The sequence below is a fragment of the Acartia tonsa genome, chromosome 9 (assembly GCF_053477335.1).
Source record: "Acartia tonsa isolate MP-2025a chromosome 9, ASM5347733v1, whole genome shotgun sequence".
Taxonomy (NCBI): Eukaryota; Metazoa; Arthropoda; class Copepoda; order Calanoida; family Acartiidae; genus Acartia; species Acartia tonsa.
This window is the reverse complement of record NC_137268.1, coordinates 39,199,579-39,212,699: the sequence shown is the minus strand read 5'-3', so window position 1 is coordinate 39,212,699 and position 13,121 is coordinate 39,199,579. Positions and strand designations below refer to the sequence as shown.

The following is a 13,121-nucleotide window of genomic DNA, read 5'->3' as shown; positions in this document are numbered from 1 at the left end:
ACTTTTTTAAATAGCTTTTTTCGTTAATTTAGGCATGTTAGAATTGTCCTATCGATTTCAAATTTTGCATGGCGATTCCTGTAATAGTTAGGTACAAGTTAGAAAGCGTAGCAACTCTATAATCATTACCAGAATGTCTGTACGTCCATTTTAAACATGTTAATTTTTTTTACATTTTTAACAACAAATTTGTATTTGACCTAATTATCCGATTGGTGTGATTTTTGGTATACTGATTCCTGGGACAACAAAGTACAATATTATAAGCGAAGCAACTCTATAATCAAGTTTTAAAAATGTAAGTATGTCCATAATCATTATCCTGTATCAAGCAGTTTTTTAACAAATTTACTTACAATTTTGCTTTGACTCTTATACATTCGCATTCTGATTATTCAGTTCTGACATTATACAAATGTTAATGTCCGTTTGTCGTACCGTTTCAGAGCTTCGCTTTTATGGATGTTGTCATCCTTGTTTTTAACGGGCTTAAATATAATCAAGGATCACTACAATCAAAGGTTAATAAGCCCTAAAACAGGGCATGTTTATACCACCAAATAGCATCTTAGAAAGAATTTGTTGTACATAAACTCTCAAACAATTAGAATTGAGAAAGCTTGAATAAAGCGAAATATATTGTCTACAAAGAAGTGTGTTCTGACTGTGTAGTTAGCTCTAGCCGCGCGTTTTTTTGAGAAAGAATTTACATTATAGAAATTCAACCACAGCGGCTTGGGTTTTATAGCAGTTAAAGAGTAGATGCTTACTTGTCGGTGATATTTATTATCATAAAAAAATTTTAGAGAATTATCTTTAAAGCGAGTCAAGTAAATTACGTCTCTTTTGAACTAAGAACATATTAAAATTCTAAACATTTTGGATCATGGAAAGAAAACGAAGTAGCGGGTTTTCACAGTAGTTTTTCTCCTATTTTTTTGCACCTGCAGGGGGCTCTAATCCTGCGGGGAAACATTATCATTTACCTAACCTAACCGAAAATAACCTATCAAAAGCTAAAGTGAAAATACGACGAAACCCGCTACTTCGTTTTCTTTCCATGACCCAACATTTTTGCTCGTTTTTTTCACTCATTTAATCCTTTATCCTTTTAGAATATATTTTTTGAAAATACTGATTAGTTCATATATGGGCTAATCCTTTACTTAAACAGATTATTTCATAACAGTTATTTTTATTTCAATGAAAAATGTCCAATAAGAAGATTAGAAGATTTTTTTGATAATAATCAATGAAAAAGGATTTAGATTTATTTTAGTAGAGCAGCTAGCCTCAAATACGTTAGACCAAACATTGGGCAAAAATGAATTTAGCTCGTTGTCTTTTATTAGTAGCTTTCAATAAAATTACACGTAGACTCAAATAGCCTTTACAGGACGGGATACACCACGAGATCTTATTTTGGTGTATCTCTGAACCAAATCTTACTTAATGGCTAAACTTCCTTCAGGCAACCAACCCATTGATGGCACGACCTTTAAGTGGAAGTATTAACTTGTATGGTAGTCAGTTGCACCTGTTTTTGGGCCAAGGCATTTCCCTTACCTACTTTAATATTGTCGGGCACCTGCCATAGCAGTAGAATTTTTTTAACGTCTCAAGTTATAGCATGGTATTTGGCCGAGATTCGAACCTATCACCTTCCTGACAACTCATGGATGCGCTACGTGTATTGTTATTTAAATTTTTTTTTACTTCATAACATTATTTTAAAAAGCAAAACTCATTCTTTTATATGGCCAAAATTTGTCACTTTCTATTGTAATCTTGCAGTGTTTTGGGTGTATTATATTTTATTTATTGTATGACACAATCAAAATTAGCTGAAGAAATATTAGGGCTCGGCAGCCGCGTATCATGTTTAATTCGGATTAACTGAAAATTGTTAAAAATTGGCTTTGGCTGAATTGAATATTTGGCGGCTTGTTGTTCATTATTAAAGGTACGGCTACCCTTAATTTAGCAAATGTGGCTAGATATATAATTGAATATTCGGCTTGCTGGCTGATCTATATGATGTATAGAGCGAACTCTCAAACGCGAACGCGGCTGCAACTGCCGAACCCCGGGAAAAAATATTTGTGTTTATAAAAAGTCATCCGCTTTTGTTACAAGATGGTAAAAGGATTTTCACCTTTTTTCATTTTAGACAATAAAGCAAATAATATAGACGTTTAATCATTATAGATAGTTTTAAGGGCAAGATGTATAAGGTAACCAATGACATCATAATGATTTAAGCCTGCATACGTGTTTGCCTTAAACTTTTTTTGGGAGACGAGATTTACTTAGCTTTTAGTTGAGATATACTTTTTCTCGAAGTAATGTAAGGATTTTTACATCTATTTAATATCTTTATTTTAAATTTATGTGTTAATCCCTATCTTTCATTTCCTTATATGTAAACAAAACTTAACAGTTAAACAAACCTTTTTTTGTGAAACCAATGATCTAAAATTTCATCATTCCTTAATTTTATTTCATAAAAAGATTAATCATATGTTAAGACTCGCTGTTATTCATGTAATCATCCTTGTTTTATCTAAAATGTTGTTATACAGCTTATTATTACTGCGCTTCTTTCGATCACATTAAAGAAGGTTGTGTCATAACTCAAATTTTGTACAGCTTTAAAGATTAAATACTTTTCTAGGGTGGTTTTGAAACCGATTAATAACCGCCAAATTAGAACCAGTTCTCAGCCATACTGATAAATCATATATAGCATCGCATTACAGACAATTTTCCACGAGTAATAAACTAGTTTTAATCTTATAATTTTTCATTTTAATATTACGTTGCGATAAATAGCAATTCTTTGTAAACATGATAATTTCTCTAACTTTATTGTACATTTTTTGGTTTGAATTTTGAACCGTTTATTCAAGTATTAAAATGCAATATTATACATCTGCGCAGCTAATAAATCTTACCAAATAGTCAATTGTATATCTTCCAAATATGAAGGGGACAATAGAGTGTAAATTATATTGGTACCCAAAGAATTATTAATATTGACATAAACTTTTTGGATACTTTTATTAAATCCTATTTGGTTATTTAAGCAAACAGTGTTCAATCTTTTCCACCAATAATTTTGCTGTTTTAGTGGTAGACATTAATTTATTATCCATTGTTTTATTCTTTATGATCTCTGATTTATTTATATTTTTTTTTGTCTGAGCATTGTGCAGAAAAAGGTTATACATCTCAATAAAATATTTATTGCAAAAGATACCAGGGATCTAAAGGGATAAGACAATTGACGATGAATTGATATATATCCCAATGGTGATACACAAAATTACCCCTTCTGTAGATTACAATTAGTGATAGAAACGTTTAGACACTAAACTTAATGAACCAATCAATCAAACTTTAACACAAGTCCCCAAAGTTGTCAAGCTAACGAATAATAAAACGTTATTATAAAACTGTAGAAACTAGTGTAATAAACTGCCGAGTGCCCAATTTCCCCTGCCTCCCTGAAAAGATGAATGTATAATGTATAGGGATATATTTATCTGGATCAGAATAATATCCTTTTTATATCACTTTGACCCTATGAAATCCCAATCTATCAAAATGCATTTTTTAAAAGAGAAAAAAAAAATTCTATGGATTGTACTTTTGACAATACTCAATATATATAATCTACTGATAAAAGGTAGATTTTTCTTAATTGATAAACTAGTGGCTACGCCCCTAGAGGCCACTATTCTTAGGAGGCCACTTAAGAGGGCAGTATACTCCTACCAAATAGACCATACTAGGCCATTTGTGAAGCTAAACTGTAAAGGAAAAACCAAATCGGTTCAGCGGTTTGCGAGATTCTTTGGCACAGACAGACAGACACAGATAATATTATATAAGGATAAAAAAAAGTATAAAACCATGCAATACATCAAAAAGAGGCCTTTGATATAACCCAAGAGAATAATGCAAAGCCTATATGTTTCCGGATAAAATATTTATTGGGAAATAAATATATCCCAGGCTCAAGAGTCGTTATTCTGTCTGCACCCAGAATATAAAAGCAAGGGAGGGAGGGTTATCTATATTACAAAGTAGAATGATGTCTGTCCGTCTCTCCGTCCGTCCGTCTGAAGCTTAAGATCTCGGTAACCACTGAACCGATCGGATTCTGCTATTCAGGGAATATACCTACTGGTCTTGTGGTGGTTTTAGGCTATTTTCTTTGGGGGTGTGACACCCCTAACCCCCCCCCAAAAAACAAAATAATCCCTCCCCCATTTTTTATTTTTATTTATTTTTTTTTTGTAGGAGATATCCTTGGTCCTTTTTTTTGTGTTTTTGTAGAAGATTTCCTTGGTCCTTTTTTTTACGAATTTCACCTTAATTTTTTTATCATCTCTTGGGGCACATAACCTAGAGGCTAGGGTAGAAGCCGCTAGTTATTACATAAAACACTAGCGGATGCGCCCCTAGAGGTTTCCAGGGCACTTGAGGTGGGATATGGAAAATAGACCCCGCTCCCCATTTATTTTTTAAAAAAAAGTATAATACATTTTTTGAGGGGAGCATTATTTTCTAAATGTTATTTTGCTTGGTAGGGTTGGGACCCCCCCCCCCCCCCCCCCGAAAAATAATTAAAAACCTTCCCTAGACCTATAAGTAACTAGCTGTGGATATAACTGTATAATTAGAAGAAATTTTGGATAGTAAGTTTTCTGGTGCCATATGTACGATCATGCTTTTTACAATACTTTCCTTTTTATTTAATATTTTTTTTTGCATTGGCTCATCAGAATGATGATATATCCTTTATTTTTTTTCTGACACAAAAAGAATGATTTATATGATTGTTATTGTATTTATTTTTGATTTATCCTACATAGAAGAAAACTATGAACGTAATATATTTAATACTATTTTTTTTCCTATTTGAAACATTAAAAAAGGGGGGGGGGGTTTAATGCAGGTATAAGGTATAACCTACAAGCGAATTAAATATAAAATAATATTTGGGGGGCAAATGGAGAGGTCGTCAATTTTACGATGTGTTGCCCCCCAACGACAGCTGAAAAACACGTATAGGTTTAGTGATTTTTTTCCGAATTAATTTCATTGTTGGTATAAGCTGGGTTTAATGCAACCATCTCGTAATCAATGATTAAATGGCACTTAGAATTCGAATTTCGATCTGAAATTTTGCTTGAATAATCTTTGGTAGGTCTATTTTCCCTAAATTGAACAAAAAGTTGGAAAAGTAACGGCTGGCGGCTCAGCCGTTTTGCTATTTTTTGGCTATCTTAAGATCAAATCAGTCACGAAACCTATCTCCACATAATAGTTTTTGTCGCTAAAAAAACCTTATCAAATGGTTCTATCCGGTAGCTGTTGGTACTAGAAAATAAAAAAAGGTTATTGCTATTATTTAATATGAATTAAACTAAAAATATGTTTTAAAAAGTTGATTCCTACGTAATTAATGATGAATTTTCCCTTAACATAGGCAAAAAAACAGCTGGGCCGCCAGCCGTTACTTTTCCAACTTTTTAGGTAAAATAAACCTACCAAGGATTACTCATGAAAAATTTCAGATCGAAATTCGAATTCTATGTGCCATTTAATCATTGATTACGAGATGGTTGCATTAACCCCCCTCCCCTTAAGTGTAGCTTCTTATTGGTCCATGAAAGGGTTTTAGCTATTAGGGAATTGTTATACATTAATCCTTCCATGAGATATTGCCCCTTGAAAAAAAGTGTACATTTTAAAATCCATAAATTGCGAAACTTTGGAATAGTAGCTAAAAACAAAATTGAAGTCATTTACAAATCTATAGATAATATCTTTCTTGTAATTGTTTCGGTTTACACCAATTTTTGCACATTATTAAACAATGAAGACAACAGCTTTGCAAATTTTTGGCATTATTTTCAAATAAAAAGTTTGCAACTTCCGAAATAAGTTGCAGTTTTCTCATTAATACTTTTATTAATCAGGCTTTTCTTTCATTATTAGCTTATTTTTATATTTTACAACCTACCTAAAACAGAATTTTACATTAATATCTGAATATTTTAAAATGAAATTATAAATTATATAAAATAAATAAAAATATTACACTTTATTCCAGTATGGTTTCTAAACCGATTAATATCCGCTCGATTAGAACCAGTTTCAATATATTCTGAAAAATCACATATCGTATCGATAGATAATTTTCAATCGACCCTGAGGTGTTGAAAAAACTTGATTTTTTTATATGTTACTATCCGCGGAACGTTGTCTGTGTCTATAATACGATGCGATAAATAACTATCATATATTTTGTCTTGTTTGATTTATGTTCCACTCCTTTAGAGAATATCAAAAGGTTTTCATTGTTACATTAAAGATTTATTTCTATAAAGAATTTTAATTCTTAGATTAGGATATCATGTTAGATAATCATACTAGAGCTCGACAGCCGCCAACTAAGTGGCGTCTCGACTGCAACTGTAGAAAGCGGCTGTGAGACCTTTTTTTGGCTTTCGGCCTTTATAGCAGATTGTTAAAAGATAATAAAATTTGGCGGCTGTTTGTTGACTTTTTAGCGGCTTTAGATTGTACACATTGAGGCAGCCTTTTGCTTAAAATTGGCGGTTTATTTCGGCTATATTATCTAAAGACCTCTAAATGCCACCCAAAAAGATAACAATAAAAATATGAATTGTACAGTCTTCGAATAATTATCAGCTAGAAATCTTAATAAATAAATAGTAAAGTCCTTTGAAATTTAAATGCCACCCATAGTGTAAAGAGTAGCTTGGAGGGATAAAGGGACCAACACTAAGCTTCTCTAATAAGGAATAACTTAAAAATAAATACAATAAACATATTTTAATGTTAAATTAAAAGTAAGAACATTTTTGTCCATTAGATTATAGCAGCCTATTTTGAATCATGGAAAGATAACGAAGTAGTGGGTTTTGTCTTATTTTCACAGTAGCTTTTGATATGTTATTTTAGGTTTGGTTAGGTAAATGTTAATGATTGCCCCCTTAGGGTTAGAGCCCTCCGTAGGGGCTAGAAATAGGAGAAAAGCTACTTTGAAAATATGAAGAAACCCGCTATTTCGTTTTCAATCCATGATCCAATATTTTTTGTAAATGAAAATAGCATTTTTTGGTAAATGTATTGGCAAAATTAAGAATATGAAAAATGCATACCTATTTTTTCATATATGGTATTTTTCTGAAAAAAAATAAGCTTTAGTCGTTATACTTTGGTGACTTTATTGATAGTCGGACATTGATCTATTCCTTTTCCCCTGATTTTAAAGCACTACGAATCTGCATAGAAAAGCCATGTTTTATTACAGGGAGGGAGGGGACATTGGGCTGTTTATTACACTAGTCCCCAAAGTTTTATAGTAACGTTTTATTATTCGTTTGCTAAACAACTTTGGGGACTTTCATTGAATTTTCAATGGTTGGATCATTAAGTTCAGTGTTTAAACGTTTCAACCTCTAATTATAATCTACAGAAGGGTTATTATTTTGTGTATTCTCATTGGGGATTTACACCAATACATTGGCCATTGTCTTATCCCTTCAGATCCATGATGTTCTATTCAATTCCATCACCTTTCATATGCAACTTTATTCAGAGTCAGAGCTGCTGGTGAATTTGTTAAGTTCGAAAATTATTGGGAAAAAATCCCATGGATTTAAAGGAAAAAGACTATAGCCGATAAATTGATGTACATTCACACGAATTTACCCCTTCTGTAGATTACAATTAGTGGTTGAATCGTTTGGACACTCAACTAAATAAACCAACGAATCAAAATTAAAAAGTTTGCGAGATTGTTAAGCTGACGAGTAAGAAAACATTATTATAAGACGTTGGGGACTAGTGTAATAATTGGGATTAGGCACCCGAAGAAAAACTATTTTGCCCCCTTACCTTAGACTTTTCTGGAATTCTTAAGAGGAAAAAACTGTTCGCCCTATGTATTATTTTGATTATGTTAATTCTTGTTTTGTTTCGGTTAAATTTACGACCCGTTTGATATGAATCTTTTAATCAAGTGTTCTCCAGGGATTTAAAGGGATTATACAATGGCAGATAAATTAATATACATTCCCAATGATGATACACAAAATTACCCTTTTTGTAGCGTAAAATTAGTTTTTGAAACGTTTGGACGATAACGTTAAAATTCACTAAAGTTCCTAAAGTTGTTAAGAATACGAATTAGGAAACGTTATCATAATACCTTGGGGACTAGTTAAATAAACAGCCCAATGTCACCTTCCTCCCTGGTTCCCTCTGATACATATCTTAATATCCACACTTCTAAATATTTACTACATGTGGCTTTATAGTAGAGAAGCTACTCTATAATGTTGAATGTTAGTCGGTCCATCTGGGGATATATATCTGGTGAATACACTACCATTATTTACGCTTCTGATCTACTCTATAACTCACTTTGTCTGTCATTCCGTCAGTTACACTGGGGTTGAGATAAGAATTTTAGTTTTTTTTGTGAAATTTTTACTCACATTTTCTGTTTGTCTGTTCTTTTGGCTAATGGATCTTTACTTTTAGTTTCATCTTTTTTGTTCCTTCTTTATAAATGGTTTTAGAAATTTATTACCCAGTTATTTTAATTTATATTATTATTATAGACAACTCTCTGCGGATATTGAAATTAGAAATTATAAGATTAAAACCAGTTACGGTAACCCCGAGAGGCCAAATTCCCGGGCTAACAAAAACTGGTGTTAATTTAATGACTTTTATTTTAATATTCGTGGGAAATTGTCTGAAATGCGATTCTGTAGATGATTTTTCTGTATGGCGGAGAAACGGTTCTAATCCACCGGATATTAATCGGTTTTATATCCTTCAAAGATATTTAGTAAATGATGACAGAATAAGCAAAATATTGAAATATTTGTTATGTTTGTTGTAAATTGTCCTGTTCTGAAAATAAAATGATAAAATTATTGATGCCCAGCTAAAATAATTGCATTTGACATGATATCAAAATTTTAGGGTTGGGTATTTTGCTGTAAAGTTTAAATAGCAAACTTCATTTAAAATCTTTATTATTTTAGCCATGAATTATTAAGCTAGTGGTTACAACCCTTCTAAACAAACAAACAGACAGAGAGACATTCTGTCACTCTTATAAAAGGTTAATAGACAGAACAATGCACCTACAATTTTCATCATTGAAAAAACTTTTAAAATTTTAATAATAACATAACACCCAAAAATGTTTAAGGAATTTTAATATTTTGATATATTTTTTTGCTATAAAAGACGCACACCCTGTGTTGAATAATTCTAGCACAAATCTTCTTTACTCTATAATTTGTGGATTTCAGAGCATCCGACTTCAAAGTTTTAGCATTTGTTACGTTTTAACAAGAATGTTACTGTACATTACTGCCAATATATCAGCTGTAACAACTTAATTTATTCAAAAAAATATTCAATCAATGTGAAGAGTTTTGTATTGACTTAGTTAAAGATTAAAAAAACTGGTACTAATCTTTTTATGATTTTTTATTTTGATATTCGTTGACCCGGTTTTTATTCCGGTGGATATTAATCGTTTTGGAAGACATACTGGAAAAATGTTTTTCATCATGAGATAAACAATGAAAAGCTTTGCTCCTTGTAAACTGAAAGGTTAAAATTTCTTGTGTCAAAATTGTATCGACTAACTTTCAATTTTGTCAATAAAACTTCACACTTTGACATGCCTTTTTTGTCAGGGATCAAGGGAATTACAAAATGCAAAAAAGGAGCAAATGAACATTTAGGAAAGTTTTCAGAAACATTACTGTGAATCATTATTCTTTTAATTTTAGGATTTCATTATTAAAGCAAAATGCTTCCTTAGGTTGTCAATAAAGAAATATGAATAGATATTATGACAGAGCAAAAATGTCGTCAATTTAGGTTGGTAACATGAAACTTATTTGTTGGTCAGTTCGTTTATGAAATTGCCATAGGGTAAATTGTTCGATGGGGTGGGGGATCTTTTTTAGCCGCTGCGAGTTTTATTAGACTTTATCAGAGAACATCAAAGTCTGGCGTTACATTAAGTAGTAATATTTAATATACATTGATATGATTTTAAAATCTTAATCTTGATCTTGTGATTCAAAAGCAACTGATAGTTTTTAAGTTGGAAAAGTTAGACCATAAGTGCGAATTGGTACTAAGATGACAAAAAAGCTAGTAAAAATTTTAAAAATTAATGCACTATCCCTTTATTCTTGAGAAATAAAAATAAGAATGATTTTGAACAATTTTCGTTGCTTGCAAAATTTGAAAATTACTACATTTGTTGAGATGAACAAAATTTGAGATTTCATCTTCTAATCATCCAAAATTTGGGCAATTGTGATTGTAATTTTCTGTTTGATGCTACCTAACAAAATGGATTTATTATTGTTTGGATCTGACACCAGATTTTCGTGTACTCTAATAAAGTGAAACATATAGCGGGCTAAAATAAAGATAGCCCCCATCCACCCCCTTTACCCCCTCCCCTCTTACTTGATGAACGAACTGACCAATACATGATGTCAATGTTAGCAACTAAGTTACAAAGCTTGAGGTAGCGGGTTACCCTGGAACTAGAGGCTATCTTCTTAGTTAGTTTTATATGTTTATTTATTTGGTATCATTTACTGATGTTAAAAATTCTGGAACTATTGCTGTTTTTAAATCTAATTATGACCGGCTTCATCAGCTAGACTAATTATTGTGAAAATAGTGAAAATGGATTGAAGCAGACTAAAAGACATTCTCCTCGATATTCTCACACGAGAATCCTGAGAATTATTCAATACAATACAATACAATACAATACAATCATCCAGCAAAGCTACCTATAATTCTAGAAGTTGTGATTTAAGTTAGTTTGAGGTTATATCATATTTTATTACTGATTATGTTAAATTTAAATTATAATTTTAACTTTTTGCTAATGAGGTCCCTGTCCTTTATTGGAAAAATGGGAAAAATGTGCACACCCATAATTTTATTATTTCTTAATTAATAGAGAATTAAGGAAAGGTATGAACGCGCGGTGAATGAATTATATATAACACGATTGAAAATACTTCATATTATATTAATCTCTTTACTATCAAATTGTCTTCCATCAGCCTATCCAATAACCGCTGAATGATATATTAGAGTGCAATACAAGCATTCGCAAATGTAAAGCAAATATTCGCATTTCCTTGCAAAAATGATAATGTGTGTGTAAGCATGTTGTGGGTTGCAATTTGGTACACTTTTTTGTGTAAAGCAGTGCCAACTAAACATTATTTTCATGTTTTTATTTCATCACTTTGTCAATTTAGGCAAATCAGAGTAGCGTAGCTAATCTATAGGTGAGATATAAGTGTATTTGCATGTTATTATAATAATTATATAAAAATATTATTGTTTAAACCTTCTAAAAAATAAAAATATATATCAAAATTCTAAAATCTCAGAAATGTCCGCAAGGCCTTATAGATTATAGCTCGTTAAAACTTGTGTAAAACATACTTTTACAGACAGTCAAACAGAAGAACAGATAGACACAAATACTTATAGATTAGTTTCGCTTTTAAAAAATGCCTTATATGTTTGATAAATAATCTGATTTTAATCAGGTATCTAAAAAGATGAAACAATGGCCGATGAATTGATGTACATCCCCAATGATAATACACAAAATTACCCATATTGTAAATTACTATTAGTGGTTAAAACGTTCCGACACTAAACTTAATGAACCAACCAATTAAAATTTAATAAAAGTCTCTAAAGTTGTTAATAAAACGTAATTATAAAACTTTGGGGACAAGTGTAATAATCAGCCCAACGTCCCCTTCCTCCTTGGATTTCAATTATATTATTATTTGTTTTCAGGATGTAATCATCACAATAAAGAATCTTCCCCTTGATACTCAACATGATATTGTTGACAGGTAAATTATACAATAACCGTGATATGTAGCGCAGCTACGCTTTAATTTGGATATGTCAGGTCTGTATGTTCATTTGTCAAAGCTTAGTGCCTTCTCTTGAAAACAGTTCATTTGTAGCTTAAAATATTTTCTCGTATTCATTCGAATCCGGTGGATAGGAACCGGTTCTCATCAATACGATAAAACTATGTCTAGCATCGTATTATATCCAGTTTTCTACGAATATAGAAATGTACAATCATAAGATTAAAACTAGTTTTTTTTAGCCGGTGCCTTCGGCACCACGGGGCAAAAAAAAACTAGTTTTAATCTTATAAATGTACATTCTATATCCGCGGAAAGCCGTTTATAATACGATACGAGAAATAACTATTCTAGTATTTTTAACTACATCTTTGAAACCGATTGATCAAAACCGGTTCTCAGTTATACTGAAAAATCATTTATATCAGCGTATTACAAACATTTTTCACAAATATAAAAAAACATAAGATTATTACCAATTTGGCCCCCCTGGATTAACAAAACTGGTTTTAATCTTTTAATTTTTCATTTTAATACCCTCGGAAAGCTATTTATGATACGATTCTATACTATACTATACTCAGTAAATTTCAGACAAACGTTATTGTTTTTTTGGTTCATGAAAACATTCTTTTTGTTTATTCTTAATTAAAACATTTAAAGAAAAAAAGACGCAGGGCTCTGCAACCGCCATTTTAATAAATCCTCATCTGCAATTGTAACTTAAAATTTTTATAAAATAGGTATTAAAATATTTAAATTTTCCCTATAAGATTTTTTAAAAATTTCTACCCACTTTATTAGGTCCTCACACGACCCTGCCTAGCAACTTTTTTTTTACAAACAACCTGAACCGCAATATAAAGCGCGGTTACTGAACCTGAAAAGAAAGAAAAGTTTAATTAACTGATAAGTTTAAACTAACTTTGTCTGCAGAGAATTAAGATAACATCTTTAAACAATTCTCCCAAGAAATCTTTAGGCCTAAAGAAAACAGTAAATGTCAAAATATCTATAAATATTGCATTACATATAATTGAAAAACAAAGATGGGTTATTTTAGTAGGGATATAAAGGGATAAGATAATCGTTGATAAAATGATATTCAAATGC

At 31.3% G+C, this 13,121-nt stretch overlaps 1 protein-coding gene across 19 annotated transcripts in view; it reads left to right on the top strand.

The window, feature by feature from the left end:
* Girdin (protein girdin) overlaps nt 1–13,121 on the top strand; it is a 109,266-nt gene that overhangs the window by 37,170 nt on the left and 58,975 nt on the right. For all 19 annotated transcript variants that reach the window (XR_013882675.1, XR_013882674.1, XR_013882673.1 and 16 more), the window contains exon 7: nt 11,926–11,984. Coding sequence is in view for 13 of the 19 variants with exons in the window: in XM_080172815.1 (XP_080028941.1) it covers nt 11,926–11,984 (59 nt within the window). In the remaining 6 variants the exon portion in view is untranslated. The remainder of the gene's footprint in view (nt 1–11,925; nt 11,985–13,121) is intronic.